The sequence below is a fragment of the Glandiceps talaboti genome, chromosome 5 (assembly GCF_964340395.1).
Source record: "Glandiceps talaboti chromosome 5, keGlaTala1.1, whole genome shotgun sequence".
NCBI lineage: Eukaryota > Metazoa > Hemichordata > Enteropneusta > Spengelidae > Glandiceps > Glandiceps talaboti.
This window is the reverse complement of record NC_135553.1, coordinates 28,361,727-28,378,548: the sequence shown is the minus strand read 5'-3', so window position 1 is coordinate 28,378,548 and position 16,822 is coordinate 28,361,727. Positions and strand designations below refer to the sequence as shown.

Below are 16,822 nucleotides of genomic sequence, written 5' to 3'. Positions count from 1 at the left end.
ATTGACATTCAGATCTGAAGTAGCCCATAAAAGATTGAATGGTTTCATAGTGTCAATAAAAACAAGAACCTTTCATTTCTAGGCAAAGCATTTTTAACACCACAAATCATGTTTTTGACGCAAAACATACATCTCTGATGTGATCATTATCATTTGAACAATTTCCCATCTACATGCCCAAAGTAATATCTCCTCAGCAAATACCAAGCCAATCAGTGTACCTTTTTGTCATTTAAACACACACACACACACACACACACATACACACACACACACACACACACACACACACTTCTCCATGGCTATAGCATCACTGAACCTCAGTTGAGTTGTGCTAAAAAAACAAATTGACATGCATATGTCCCACATGATATGTCACCTTTGTGTCAGGTATGAAAGAATTAGGATATTGCATGTCTGAGAAGTGATTACGGATGGACAAACGGAGCCCATTGTAATAGCACCCTGGTTTTTTTTTTGGTTTTTTTTTTGGGGGGGGGGGGCTAACTATGGGAAAGTGAGGTGAACAGGTTGGATGTATTAGTGTGTACAATTAACCTGTCACTTTCTTTTCTCCAAATAACCAACAACATATTCACTGAAAATTGTTAAATTAAATTTGCTCATAAAAGTACATTGTTCCTGTTATTTGAGTTTGTGTATAGCAAGAATTATTGCGACTGTATATTCAATCGTTAATCATCGCTGAAACTGTGTGTCTCACATATATTTTTATCTTCGATATTATACTAGTATTACTACAATATCATACAAGGACAACAGTTCAGACATGATGACTCATTCCAATTAAACAAAAATATGACACATTGAGTATTATAATAATGTTACCACTGAAGTTGTCTGGTAACAATATATGCATAGGGTTTTATTTGAAATCAGTCAGTATGCATATCTGTGATGTCATTATCTATCCATTTAGTAATATCAGACATCAATTTATATCATGTGTGACATATATGGTTGTGGTAATATCAGAGATCATGATGTGTGACATATATGGTTGTGGTAATATCAGAGATCATGATGTGCGACATATATGGTTGTGGTAATATCAGAGATCATGATGTGTGGCATATTTGGTTGTGGTAATATCAGAGATCATGATGTGTGACATATATGGTTGTGGTAATATCAGAGATCATCATGTGTGACATATATGGTTGTGGTAATATCAGAGATCATCAAGTGTGACATATATGGTTGTGGTAATATCAGAGATCATGATGTGTGACATATATGGTTGTGGTAATATCAGAGATCATGATGTGTGACATATATGGTTGTGGTAATATCAGAGATCATGATGTGCGACATATATGGTTGTGGTAATATCAGAGATCATGATGTGTGACATATATGGTTGTGGTAATATCAGAGATCATGATGTGTGACATATATGGTTGTGGTAATATCAGAGATCATGATGTGTGACATATTTGGTTGTGGTAATATCAGACATCACGATGTGTGACATATTTGGTTGTGGTAATATCAGAGATCATGATGTGTGACATATATGGTTGTGGTAATATCAGAGATCGTGTGTGACATATATGGTTGTGGTAATATCAGAGATCATGATGTGTGACATATATGGTTGTGGTAATATCAGAGATCGTGATGTGTGACATATATGGTTGTGGTAATATCAGAGATCATGATGTGTGACATATATGGTTGTGGTAATATCAGAGATCATGATGTGTGACATATATGGTTGTGGTAATATCAGAGATCATGATGTGCAACATATATGGTTGTGGTAATATCAGAGATCAATTTATATCATGTGTGACACATATGGTTGTGGTAATATCAGAGATCATGATGTGTGACATATATGGTTGTGGTAATATCAGAGATCATGATGTGTGACATATATGGTTGTGGTAATATCAGAGATCATGATGTGTGACATATATGGTTGTGGTAATATCAGAGATCATGATGTGTGACATATTTGGTTGTGGTAATATCAGAGATCATGATGTGTGACATATATGGTTGTGATAATATCAGAGATCAATTTATATCATGTGTGACATATATGGTTGTGATAATATCAGAGATCAATTTATATCATGTGTGACATATATGGTTGTGGTAATATCAGAGATCATGATGTGTGACATATATGGTTGTGATAATATCAGAGATCAATTTATATCATGTGTGACATATATGGTTGTGGTAATATCAGAGATCATGATGTGTGACATATATGGTTGTGGTAATATCAGAGATCATGATGTGTGACATGTATGGTTGTGGTAATATCAGACATCATGATGTGTGACATATATCGTTGTGGTAATATCAGAGATCATGATGTGTGACATATATGGTTGTGGTAATATCAGAGATCATGATGTGTGACATATCTGGTTTTGGTAATATCAGAGATCATGATGTGTGACATATATGGTTGTGGTAATATCAGAGATCATGATGTGTGACATATATGGTTGTGATAATATCAGAGATCATGATGTGTGACATATATGGTTGTGATAATATCAGAGATCATGATGTGTGACATATATGGTTGTGGTAATATCAGAGATCATGATTTGTGACATATATGGTTGTGGTAATATCAGAGATCATGATGTGTGACATATATGGTTGTGGTAATATCAGAGATCATGATGTGTGACATATATGGTTGTGATAATATCAGAGATCATGATGTGTGACATATATGGTTGTGGTAATATCAGAGATCATGATGTGCGACATATATGGTTGTGGTAATATCAGAGATCATGATGTGTGACATATATGGTTGTGGTAATATCAGAGATCATGATGTGCGACATATATGGTTGTGGTAATATCAGAGATCATGATGTGTGACATATATGGTTGTGGTAATATCAGAGATCAGGATGTGTGACATATATGGTTGTGATAATATCAGAGATCATGATGTGTGACATATATGGTTGTGGTAATATCAGAGATCATGATGTGTGACATATATGGTTGTGGTAATATCAGAGATCATGATGTGTGACATATATGGTTGTGGTAATATCAGAGATCATGATGTGTGACATATATGGTTGTGGTAATATCAGAGATCAGGATGTGTGACATATATGGTTGTGATAATATCAGAGATCATGATGTGTGACATATATGGTTGTGGTAATATCAGAGATCGTGTGTGACATATATGGTTGTGGTAATATCAGAGATCATGATGTGTGACATATATGGTTGTGGTAATATCAGAGATCGTGATGTGTGACATATATGGTTGTGGTAATATCAGAGATCATGATGTGTGGCATATTTGGTTGTGGTAATATCAGAGATCATGATGTGTGACATATATGGTTGTGGTAATATCAGAGATCATCATGTGTGACATATATGGTTGTGGTAATATCAGAGATCAATTTATATCATGTGTGACACATATGGTTGTGGTAATATCAGAGATCATGATGTGTGACATATATGGTTGTGGTAATATCAGAGATCATGATGTGTGACATATATGGTTGTGGTAACATCAGAGATCATGATGTGTGACATATATGGTTGTGGTAATATCAGAGATCATGATGTGTGACATATTTGGTTGTGGTAATATCAGAGATCATGATGTGTGACATATATGGTTGTGATAATATCAGAGATCAATTTATATCATGTGTGACATATATGGTTGTGGTAATATCAGAGATCATGATGTGTGACATATATGGTTGTGGTAATATCAGACATCATGATGTGTGACATATATCGTTGTGGTAATATCAGAGATCATGATGTGTGACATATATGGTTGTGGTAATATCAGAGATCATGATGTGTGACATATCTGGTTTTGGTAATATCAGAGATCATGATGTGTGACATATATGGTTGTGATAATATCAGAGATCATGATGTGTGACATATATGGTTGTGATAATATCAGAGATCATGATGTGTGACATATATGGTTGTGGTAATATCAGAGATCATGATGTGTGACATATATGGTTGTGGTAATATCAGAGATCATGATGTGTGACATATATGGTTGTGATAATATCAGAGATCATGATGTGTGACATATATGGTTGTGATAATATCAGAGATCATGATGTGTGACATATATGGTTGTGATAATATCAGAGATCATGATGTGTGACATATATGGTTGTGATAATATCAGAGATCATGATGTGTGACATATATGGTTGTGATAATATCAGACATCATGATGTGTGACATATATCGTTGTGGTAATATCAGAGATCAATTTATATCATGTGTGACATATATGGTTGTGATAATATCAGAGATCATGATGTGTGACATATATGGTTGCGGTAATATCAGAGATCAGGATGTGTGACATATATGGTTGTGATAATATCAGAGATCATGATGTGTGACATATATGGTTGTGGTAATATCAGAGATCATGATGTGTGACATATATGGTTGTGGTAATATCAGAGATCAGGATGTGTGACATATATGGTTGTGGTAATATCAGAGATCATGATGTGTGACATATATGGTTGTGGTAATATCAGAGATCATGATGTGTGACATATATGGTTGTGGTAATATCAGAGATCATGATGTGTGACATATATGGTTGTGATAATATCTGATGACATGATGTGTGACATATATGGTTGTGATAATATCAGAGATCATGATGTGTGACATATATGGTTGTGGTAATATCAGACATCATGATGTGTGACATATATGGTTGTGGTAATATCAGAGATCATGATGTGTGACATATATGGTTGTGATAATATCAGAGATCAATTTATATCATGTGTGACATATATGGTTGTGGTAATATCAGAGATCATGATGTGTGACATATATGGTTGTGGTAATATCAGACATCATGATGTGTGACATATATCGTTGTGGTAATATCAGAGATCATGATGTGTGACATATATGGTTGTGGTAATATCAGAGATCATGATGTGTGACATATCTGGTTTTGGTAATATCAGAGATCATGATGTGTGACATATATGGTTGTGATAATATCAGAGATCATGATGTGTGACATATATGGTTGTGATAATATCAGAGATCATGATGTGTGACATATATGGTTGTGGTAATATCAGAGATCATGATGTGTGACATATATGGTTGTGGTAATATCAGAGATCATGATGTGTGACATATATGGTTGTGATAATATCAGAGATCATGATGTGTGACATATATGGTTGTGATAATATCAGAGATCATGATGTGTGACATATATGGTTGTGATAATATCAGAGATCATGATGTGTGACATATATGGTTGTGGTAATATCAGAGATCATGATGTGTGACATATATGGTTGTGGTAATATCAGAGATCATGATGTGCAACATATATGGTTGTGATAATATCAGAGATCATGATGTGTGACATATATGGTTGTGGTAATATCAGAGATCATGATGTGTGACATATATGGTTGTGGTAATATCAGAGATCATGATGTGTGACATATATGGTTGTGATAATATCTGATGACATGATGTGTGACATATATGGTTGTGATAATATCAGAGATCATGATGTGTGACATATATGGTTGTGGTAATATCAGAGATCATGATGTGTGACATATATGGTTGTGATAATATCAGAGATCATGATGTGTGACATATATGGTTGTGATAATATCAGAGATCATGATGTGTGACATATATGGTTGTGATAATATCTGATGACATGAACTGTAAGAGTCTGTAATTGCAGAATATTCAGATACAATAGTTACTATCCAGACAATCAATTACCTTACCTTGTGAACAATCAACCCCTTGCCATTCTGATGGACACTGACATACAAAACCATTAAGAATACCACCATTCATGCAATTAAGAGTTCCTGTAATCAGAGAAATAATTCAATAATTCACACTCTACAGTTTAAATATATTCCAAGATAGTTTTACTGTGTTGTGATGGCTAAAATATGAAAGAAATCTACTCAAATAACATTTAAAAAATGAATCTATAAATCATGTTTTCTTCAGAGATGCTCACTGGTGTTGCCCAAATAAGGTTTATGTCAAAGTGGTGCCTTGAAGAACTGAAAAGGATCGTCGTGATTGGAAAACACACACATACCTATACTTTCTTTATAATATAAGGGACATAAACATAGGCAATAGGTGTTGCTTTTACCCATAGTTTCTACCCAATCAAAACAAGCCTTGTGAAAGGTTTTGGACACATGTTATCTCTTGAAGAGGTGGGGGTTTGATCTGACGTGGAGCTGAGCAGATATCATATGTTGTAGTTGTACAAGTTTATTGCTGAATGTTAATATATCCAACAATTAATTTAATTACTACACAACTTTTATTGCTAGGTACAATGACATTTGTACACCGGCGTGGGCGTTACTTGTCAAGCGACAGTGACTAATCGGGCGATCAGCCAATCAGGTGTCCTCAAACTTCCCGCTTCAAAATCCAGGGAGCTGAGAATATGAGAAATACCATCCGGGTAATGAAAAGTCCATACCCAGAGTATATTAGACAGACATGGTAATAAAAAGTCAACATCCGGAGTATATTTGACTGTGTGCGCAATATACTCCAACAGGAAGAAGTTTGTAATGCGAGTTTGTTATCAACCAGAAAGAGCTGTCAAAATGAATGATCGATGGTGGCGAAAGCCCAACGAAATAAACGTCAATAGCTTGTGTGTCTGAACCTTTCAGTAGCTAAGCATGTCTTGTCGAAAGCGATGTTTCGCTCAGTTTACATTTATGAACATGGAGAGTGCGGAGAGTATCCAACTTCATTGATGTATGTAATTCTGACTCCAATGTCAAAAATATCCTCTGAGATTATGCACAGTACAGCAGACACTGTATTTGAGAACTTGTAGTGTGAAGTGAGTGTCTAATTTTGTTTGTGTATGTGTATTAGCTAGAGTGTATACATAGGCCGGAAGATATGCAGACATGCACGATGGCGCAGACACTTTTATTATTATTGTTGTGGTGGTATGATAGCAGTGTATGAGTTATCTCCAGAGTATATTGGATTTCGAAACTCAATACACAACAAAGGAAATTAGCCGGTGTACAAAACAGATACAATCCGACCAATATGCGCCTCGCTACCGCTCGACGCATATTGGTCAGATTGTATCTGTTACTTATTTGAATACATCTATTCTTTCAGGGGGTGCAGGACAATACAGAATGTATTGTAAGCAGAGGAATGGAATTTGTTATATATACTGATATAGGTAGCTTGGGTAGCTGGACAACACACACCTGCTGGTGACCTACCAGGGTGCTCTTTTTGTACATTTTAAATATTTCTAACAAAAAGTTCATGACCTATCTACTTGCTGGTGACCTCCCGAGGTGACTTCTACTTATGGCAATTTCTTAACACGCATAGGGGTTACTTGTTGGCGATCCTCCAAGGTACCTATGATCCTCACATCTGCTGTTGATCTCCCAAGCTGTAACCTAGTGCTGAGTAGCTCCCCAAGATAGCCAAATCTTTATTGTGTTTTTGTATTTTGTTTTTACTTGGTTAGTGAGTTTTTGTTCAGGAGAACAATAAACCAATTATTTCTGAGATTTACTTTTGCCTTTGTTCTACATCACTTGAAGAATATTTGAAGCTGTTAACTTGTTATATGAATAATGTTGAGTATAAATATACAAAATGAAAACTACATGATTGAACACTTTTGACATAAACATCACATGCTGTCTTGAGAAAACAATTGTGCAGGTGTGGAAATGTACATTATGTGGGAAGATATTTTTTTGCAAAGATAGATGAACAGAATTTTTCTTTTACGAAAATTCTTAGCTACTTACTTGTATATTCATGGACAGGGCCAGTAGTCACTTGTACATAAAGCCATAGATAATATGCCTTGTGTATTCATGGTTACAACATTGATAATATGCTTTATATATTCATAGTTAGGGCAATAGATGATATAAAATGTTTATAGTTAGGGTCATAGATAATATGTCTTGTGTATTCATGGTTAGGGCAATAGATAATATGAAAAAAGTATATTCATGGTTTATAGGGGAAAAGATAATATACCTGGTATATTCATAGCTAGGCCAACATATAACTAGCCATTCATGTTCATAGTTTGGGCCAAAGATAATACTCACCTGCATATTCACAGCTAGAACCATAGAATCCAGTTTGACATCTACATGTATATGAACCACGTGTGTTGTCACAGTTACCACCATTCTGACATGGAAATGTGGTCATACATTCATTCACATCTAGGTTCAACAAAAAATGTGAGAAAATTGTTTTATCTGATACATGGAACAAGATCCCACTCTTCAGATTCCCTCTCCCTTCTCAAGGGCAATAAATAGGTATGGCACAATGTACATCCAAGTTCAAAACATATTTACCAAAATGATTAGTAAGTAAAGACACATACAAGAAGTGAATTTTACATGATTTCCATATCTGACATGTACTATTGAATATCGTTATTAATGGCCAAGTTTGGACGAGGATTAAATAAACCAGAGATGAACTGAAAAATGCTCCCGAATATGTATGAACCGTAGATGTAGCAAGTTTCAATGAATTTGGTGCAGCCGTTCTGCATGTGTAACCTCATTTATAAAATCATTAATTATGCAAATTATCATTAATATTATGCAAACCACTCCCACCAAAAAACTATCAGTACAGTGATTGCACTGCACTCACACCTTTCATTATAAAGTGCAGCCGTTCTACATTACATTTGAATTGCAAACCTTAGCTAAATATGCAACTGAGCAATTACTTGACACAAGACTTTGAAATGTCTTTCTGTACTGCCAGAAAAAATGTCAAGCAATAAAATTGCAACTAGATATCAGAATTTGTAAATACCACTGACATGACATGGCTCTAAATCAAAATTATTTTGTTGCAATATTTTACATAACTACTTGTGCATCTGATCCATTTCATATTCAGTAAATTTTTTATTGAAATAATAAAAGCATGAAATGTGATAAATATCTTCTGCAACCCCCCCCCCCCCCAAATAATAAACAATTGTAAGTAAATAAACAAAAAACAAAGATGATTTGTACATGGGGAAAGTATTTATACTTGTACAGTAGTGGCCTATTTTAATTTGTACAACTGGTACCTTATTTCTCATTTAGTGTAATAATTTAGTCATGTAAAAGTAAGTTGACATTTACCAGAAATTAAAGAGAATGTTTTGTGACTATATAACCCTTTGTAGTAACAGTTTAAAAGCAATATGTAACAGTTTAAAAGCAATTTGGTGAAATGACACTACCCGAACAAAGATAAAATGTTTCCATCGATGTATCGACCATACAAAAGCCTATGATACATCATCTTTGCCTTGGTGGCAGTGGAATGAGAAAGAACTCTCAAATTATGAATCGTATTTTTCAGCGATCGCCATGTTGGACGCCATGTTTTGCCTATGACAAACCATGCAAAACATGCGAAGTTGTCGTAGTAGCAACGGTAACTAAGGGGGGGGGCGTGGCTACAGTGCTCAGGGCGATTCGTCAATTGCCAAAGTTTGTTCTATCAATCCATATTGTTATTTATGCGATATACACCATAGTTTGGCTGTTGCTATAGGTGTGGTCTTGTTGCCAGGCATAGTAACATACATATGGTAGACAGGTTCTGTATGGTAATGGCAAGAACTGATTATGTTTTGGTAAATATCCCATGAATATTAATGAGCAATTTGACTTAATGGTTTTCGGTAATTTGGCTATATCTCAAGAATGAACATGCATTCATTTGCGATACCACAGCGCATCTGTTCTGAAAATATTATTGATGTAGCTTTTAGTCTTAATAAGTTACTCTGGCAGAAAAGAAAAGAAAAGCATTGTTTCTGGTCAGGATATGTTGTCTAAAGTGGTGTGAGTATGCGAATTTAAAAAAAAAATTTAATTGTTCATGATTAGTTCTGCAGTTGTCTTTACTGAAGTAGCAATTAACATAGGTAGAGTTACTTTGTGTTTTCGCCTGGATCTGCAGACTGCACTGGCTGGAAAAACAGGGAAAAAAATATCAAAGTGGGGGGTATTTCAGTGATGCGCACTGACCAGTAACAATTCCTTCTTTTTTCTTGGCCTTTAAAACTCCTTCTACAATGAGAGGTCTGCTACAACGTTCTATAAAAGCTTCATATTACATGTTGTAGTAAGATTGCATCTGCAGGCAATTATGCTGGAGAATTCACTGACACAAGTTCATACGATCTCTTCACTATTTCAAAATTTATAATCTTGTTTTTACTTCGTTAGATATTCGCGCGTATTTCTGTTTCTGAAAGCATGCATGAGGAGATCGTCGGTCAAACAAGGTCAGCTTCAATTTGATGGTGAAATCCCCAGCTTTCTGCTGAAAATTCTTGTGGAGAGTTTGCCAAGATAAATTCATACAATCTCTTCTTAGATCAAAATTGAAAATCTTCTCTTTTTTAATATAAATCTTTCGATACTAAGGGCGAGTTTGCTGCCAGAAAACGTGCATTTATTCGTATTAACATATTATCACAACAATGCAAATGAGATAAGTAAATGTTGTTTCTGTGTTGCAATGTTGGGCAGTGTACTCAGTGGTTCAATTGGGTCAAATGTTCCCCAATTTTCTGACATTATTATAGACCTTTCAGAGTATTCTGGTTGCTCGTATGAAAAGGTACGTATATCGAAATATATATTGATAAGTTTCTGTCCAGATCTGATTTTTATATTTCGAGAAACCAAACGAACTTGAGAGCTATGGAAATTCACCTCATTGTGGCATGCATCGCAAAATTCTTGAACTGAATGTTACATAAAGGGTATTGTGTTGTATAAAATCAAAATATAGACCAGGATCATGCTTACCATAAAGTATGTAAACTTTATGATGCATACTAGCGATGTTATGACAGTTTGAATTTTGTTTATTATTTATATATAAACAAGTGTACATATCCCAGGTATGTAGAGGACCACGAAGGCGGAGGGAAGTCGAGTCAAGCTTTCCTGTTCTGAGAATAGGTAGCGGATATTTGATCAACTTTTTCAACAACTAACTTTCACTGGGACTTCAAAAATCACAAATATACAGCTAAAATTCATTATGTACAAATGATACCAATAAGCAATCCATACATTTGTTCTGTATGCATGGGTAAATGTATGTATGTCTGATGTATGTGTATCCCTGTAAATTTGAATAATTTCATTTCAAAAGCCATTACACATGTTCCACTACATAATTAGATTGATATCACAAAGTCCTTTCATATTTCTTAAAGTTTGGCACAACTTTTTGCCAATTCAAGGGTATATCATGTACTAATAGCCTACTATAACAAAGATTGTTGCATTCCAGCAATTATTATGTGTAGGAACAAAAATCTCAATATTACCGTTACGGAAGGCATTCAGTTTAAATCTGGTAGGAAAATATACTTATCTAGTATTTGGTTGCTGCTAAGGGTGTGGTCATGGTTGCTAGGGCCAATTGTGTCAAAATGTTTTGAACAAAATCTGCAGACTAACACTTCTAGAAACATCTCACCAAATTTCAGTCTCCTTGTAAGTACGTTTTGAGATATTAGTTTTTGACCAAAATTTGTACACATAATTTGCATATCGCTGATGAGATCATTATTATATGCTTAATATTTCTTCATCTATATGCCCCAGATGCATCAACATTAAATATCAGCCCAATCTACTCAGTAGTTTCGGAATTAAAGATTTTGACCAAAAATGACATTTTTTAACCCAAATCACACACCTGTGATGCAATCATTTGGCTTTGAACAATTCCCAACTAGACACCAAAAGTAATGTCTCCACCAAGTACAAAGGCAATTGGTCTGGTGGTTTTGAGTTTAAGTTGTCCACACTCACATACATACACAGACAGACAGACACCACACCATGCTTATAAGTTCAGCTGTGCTATAAAGCAGTTGTCTGGCAGAGCTTTTTAAGACTTTGGTCTGGAACAAAAGAATGATCCTATGTGCTATGTAATCCTCATAAGATATCAATAAACAGAGAACCTGGGAACTGGATCATGGGATTTTATTAGAGTAAATATGCCATATACAAGCTATCTTGTTGTTTACAATGTAGACAAAATTCTAAGTTTTTTGTCATATAATTTTGGTGGGAAAGTAACACAATTTTGGCACAAATTCACAAATAAGGTATTACTTCTAATATCTGGGGCTAAAATACAAATTAACAAGCAGTCATGGAGATGACTCAGCCCTTGCAATTGATGTTTACAGAGAATTACCTCACTGATGATAGTGTGATGCATTAGATTGTATGAAATATAGCACTAATGGTGTTGTAGCACATACATTTTGCATACATTTTTTGAATGTTTATCTATTTGTCTAGTAATCCCTGTTGTTATCTTTGCAATAGAAGTGATCATTTGGCTGTTGCTATTGGTGTGGTATGTTGCTAGGTACATTTACGCACAGTTTTTTGAATGTTTAATCAATTGCCTATTGATACATATCGTTATCTTTGCAATATACCTGATCATTTGGCTGTTCCTATGAGCATGGTCCTGTTGCTAGGGACATTTATATACATTACTTGTTGATGAATACTGCTCAGTAGTTTTGGAATTAAAGACTTTTGACTAAAAAGACACATTTTTAGCCCTAATTTGCATATCACTAATGGAATCATCATGTCATGAACAAATCTAAATTAGCATGCCCCTAAGAATATTCCCACCAAATTTCAGGCCAATCTGCCCAGTAGTGTTGGAGTTTAAGTTTTTTTTTTACCAAAAATAACATTTTTTGACTCAAAATGACATCTCTGTAGCATGAATGAACCTATTTTACTCATAGACAATGTCTATGATTTAATTCAGCTATGTTAAAAACAGCATTTCCAAGCAACCTTAAACAGAGGTTAATCTTGATGCCATTGATATTGAGATGTGAAGTAGCCTGTAACAGATTTAATGATTTTATTGCATCGATAAAACAAGAACTTTTTATTTCTAAGCTCAGTTAAAGCATTTTCACACACCACAAATTATGTTTGAACCAAAACACACATCTCTGATGCAATCATTTTCATTTGAACAATTTCTCATCTACACACCCCAAAATAATGTCCCCACCATATATCAAGGCAATCAGATATATGTGGTAGTTCATTGGTCTTGTCTTATAACTGAACCAAGTCAGTTCACATATGACTGAATAATGTCTAATGACATGCTAACAAATCAAAATGGCTCTAAGTCGGCTAAATTGCATCATATCCCAAAGCAAATTGACATGTATATGTAGGTCATAGTTCATTTCCCATTTACTAAGTTTGAAATGAATGTCCAAGAAATGGCTGCGGATGGATGGACAGAGCCCAATCTATAAGAGCCCAATCTATAAGCCCCCCATCTAAGGGGAAGCTAGTGTTTATTCTTTAAGAAGTCAAACTTGATATTAAATCTACTTACCAATGTCACAGAGTGTTCCTGTCCACTGTGGAGTACATTGACACTGGCCATTGACTAGATTTCCACCATTCAGACATGAAGCTGACAAAAAAGAAAATAGTGCCAATGGCATTATAGCACAACTGTATTTGGCTATGGGCATGGTCTTGTTGCCAGGCATATTGCTGATGGGAAGGATTTTATCCCATGGCTTGTGGGGGGTCTCTGAATAATTAGCGAACCATTAACAGGTTGCTATCTTTCTCGGTAAACGTTGATTAGCTTCCTACAACAAACAAGTCATTGAGAATGACATAGTTTGGGTTTTAAGGAATTATCACTACTCTGATCACGCAACAACACTTGTGAACCTAAATCAAACAGACTTAGATATGTTGTGTCTGCTTGTTGGACATGGAACATGCCTACAACAATAAAGGATTGGTCGGGTATGGGGGATGATATCTCGATGAAAATGGATATGCACATGTATGTCATAGAACACTGTCCTAATACCAACTTTGAATGAGATCTGTTCAAGCATGTCTGAGTTATGGCTTTAGACAGGGAAAATTTGCAAACAAAATGGCTGCTAGGCGGCCATATTGGATCGTATCATGAAACAAATTGACGAGCATATGTATGGCATTGTATGTTGCCCCTGTACCAAGTTCGAAAAAAATCGGACCAGGTATCTCCAAGAAACGGCTGCGGACGGACAGACGGACGGACTAGATGGAACCCAATCCATAAGTCCCCGTCCCGGACTTCGTCCGGCGGGGACTAACAACATTATTTGACATCTACACCTTGCTATGCTTGAAAGCCAGCTCTCACGATAATCACCATAGTTTATGCCCCATGCTAAAACCAGATACTGTAGCACAATGTATGTACTGCACATGACATTACTTTATGTAGTGTCTAAATTGAAGTGCGTTGACACTTCCTGTCAACGAAAACTACACATTTGGATGTATGCATGGAGACGTAATTTATTGTCCTTGACAGGCAAACTATTCAAATGTTTTCTTTTCCATGTTCGATTTAAAGTTACCCTTCAAAGTTTGACTAAAAATATTCCAAGACACTGTACCATGTATTTGTCAAAAAAACAAACAATTCCGATCCAATCCAATCATTATATTGTAAATGCATGCTACTGAGCTACCGGTACATGTTGAGAACTGTTTACTCCCGATGATGTGTAGTATTATTGCGGTGCAAATATCCAGTGTTAGTTCTGATCATGATTATTGCCAACATGCATGATTGTTGAAAAGTGTATTTATTTGAGGGCCGTTTACTTTTCAGTTTAATTTTACTTTTGATGAGTCTTTTCGATGTTTCTGAGCATAACACTATTAAAAGAAAATGCATGAATTTGCAATGAACAGTTTGAATCAAACATATAGGGAATGTCAGTGTAACAACATCAATGTGACTACAAGTTCATCAACATAAAACAAGATGGACATTTGGGAATATTGTGAAATTCTCCAAAAGACTACCGACCAAACTATCACACATAAATATAGATATTTTTATTCATCTTTGAGCAGTATTGAGTATGCCAACTCCATGTCATTACAATTGTCTATGAGTATGTGAGTGTGCATGTCCAGTTACATGTTCATACTCTCAGCCACACAGTGCTGTCACAAATAAAGGGGATTAAATTGCAAGGCATAAAAGAGGGCAATTGTCATGCCATTCATCAATTGATAAACTTGTCCATTGTCAAAAAGTTTGTTGATATTTCAATGCACAGGAAATCTACAATATGTGGGGACCACTTGTCACTTGTTTCTCACCTTATTACACTTATAACATGTATAAATGATCAACCAACTATCACCATCAGCCTGCTTGTTGACTATATACAACATTTTAGTGCATATTGCATATTTTGGCAGACAATCATTCGAACATGACTCTATCATGAGTTAATACATGGGAAACAAATATAAACATACACTTGTCCACAATATTGTAATTAAAAAAAAAAAAAGAACCATACCCATGAGACATATGCCCCAAGGATTCATAAACGATGGGTTAGGTCGGCTGTTTTACGTGAATACTTCCGTACTTCACATCTGAACAGAAATGGTAACAAATACATAATGTGATCTCAAGATATAGATACCTCAAGAAACCTTCTCATTATCCAGAGATTCAACAAGTTGCATTTCATTTTCCACGATCAAAAGCAACAAATATTTGAGATAATGTCATTTCCTGAAAGCAAAAGCTACATCGAGATCATTTTCAAAAGCAAAGGAAAAATTCGCGAGACCGGAAATAAAGTTGTCGTTCATTTTCTGAAATCTAACAAATTATATCTTGAGATTATTTTTTCACCATCCAAAACAATATATAATGTATATCGAGATATCATTTTTGTTTTCCTGAATCAAAAACTAAACAAAAAGATAACAAAGTCTCAAACCATTTATGTATGATTTCTAATATAGTACTACACATGTTGTATTTCAAGTAAAAACTAGCATTTATTCGCTTTCGTCATAAACAATGTCACACTGACGTCCTGCTGTCTGCACACAAACATCAAAAACCATAACAATCAGAGTCCGCAAAGAACAAGAATCTGGCACAGTGGCATTTTTAAGCCTTTTTGATTGGGAGCTTACATATAGTTGACAGGTCAACGACCACCCTGAAGATCCAAGTCAAAATAACTAGATCTATCTCGAGGTACGGAGAGAGGCGTCACGGAAGACGTGTGCAGATACTGCATGTGCCTAACATATCCAACAAGTTCACAGCTATGAAGTTGGAGCGGTACAGGTCAACCTGCACGCAATCAGAATACCCGCCTTTGGAAATTCTGGCATAAAAAGTATTGGACCCTTATGGATAGATGTGGGGCAGGAAGAGATGACTTCAACTTGAAAGTAAAGGGCGTCTAATGCAAATGGTTGGTGTTGTTGAAAGAGATATGATGCCAAAGTGCGTCATCAACTCGGTGTGCTCTCTTACCTAAAACCCCAAACTGACCATATGTCGGTTATATGTGGGAGTAGTACAGCATTGTAAGTAGCTATGTAAATGGGTGCGAAACCATTGCATATTCCAACAAGTCATTGAGAAAGACGCAGTCCTCGCTATGATTGGGTTTTAAGGAACTGGCAGTTTATGTTGTCATTTTCTTGATATAATAATAATAATCTAATAATATGGGTATGGGGGACCTGTTCAAGCATGTCTGAGTTATGGCGTTGGACATGGAAAATTCACAAACAAAATGGCTGCCAGGCAACCATATTGGATCGTATGACAACGAAAATGGATATGCACATGTATGTCA

General features: G+C 35.4%; 1 protein-coding gene across 1 annotated transcript in view; it reads right to left on the bottom strand.

Annotated features, from left to right (window-relative positions):
- Positions 1–16,822, bottom strand: part of LOC144435554 (uncharacterized) — a 450,358-nt gene that overhangs the window by 19,686 nt on the left and 413,850 nt on the right. The window contains exons 209-211 of the mRNA XM_078124141.1: positions 13,513–13,593; positions 8,169–8,288; positions 5,805–5,891 (exon numbers count right to left, since the gene is read on the bottom strand). Coding sequence (XP_077980267.1) covers positions 5,805–5,891; positions 8,169–8,288; positions 13,513–13,593 — 288 coding nt within the window. The remainder of the gene's footprint in view (positions 1–5,804; positions 5,892–8,168; positions 8,289–13,512; positions 13,594–16,822) is intronic.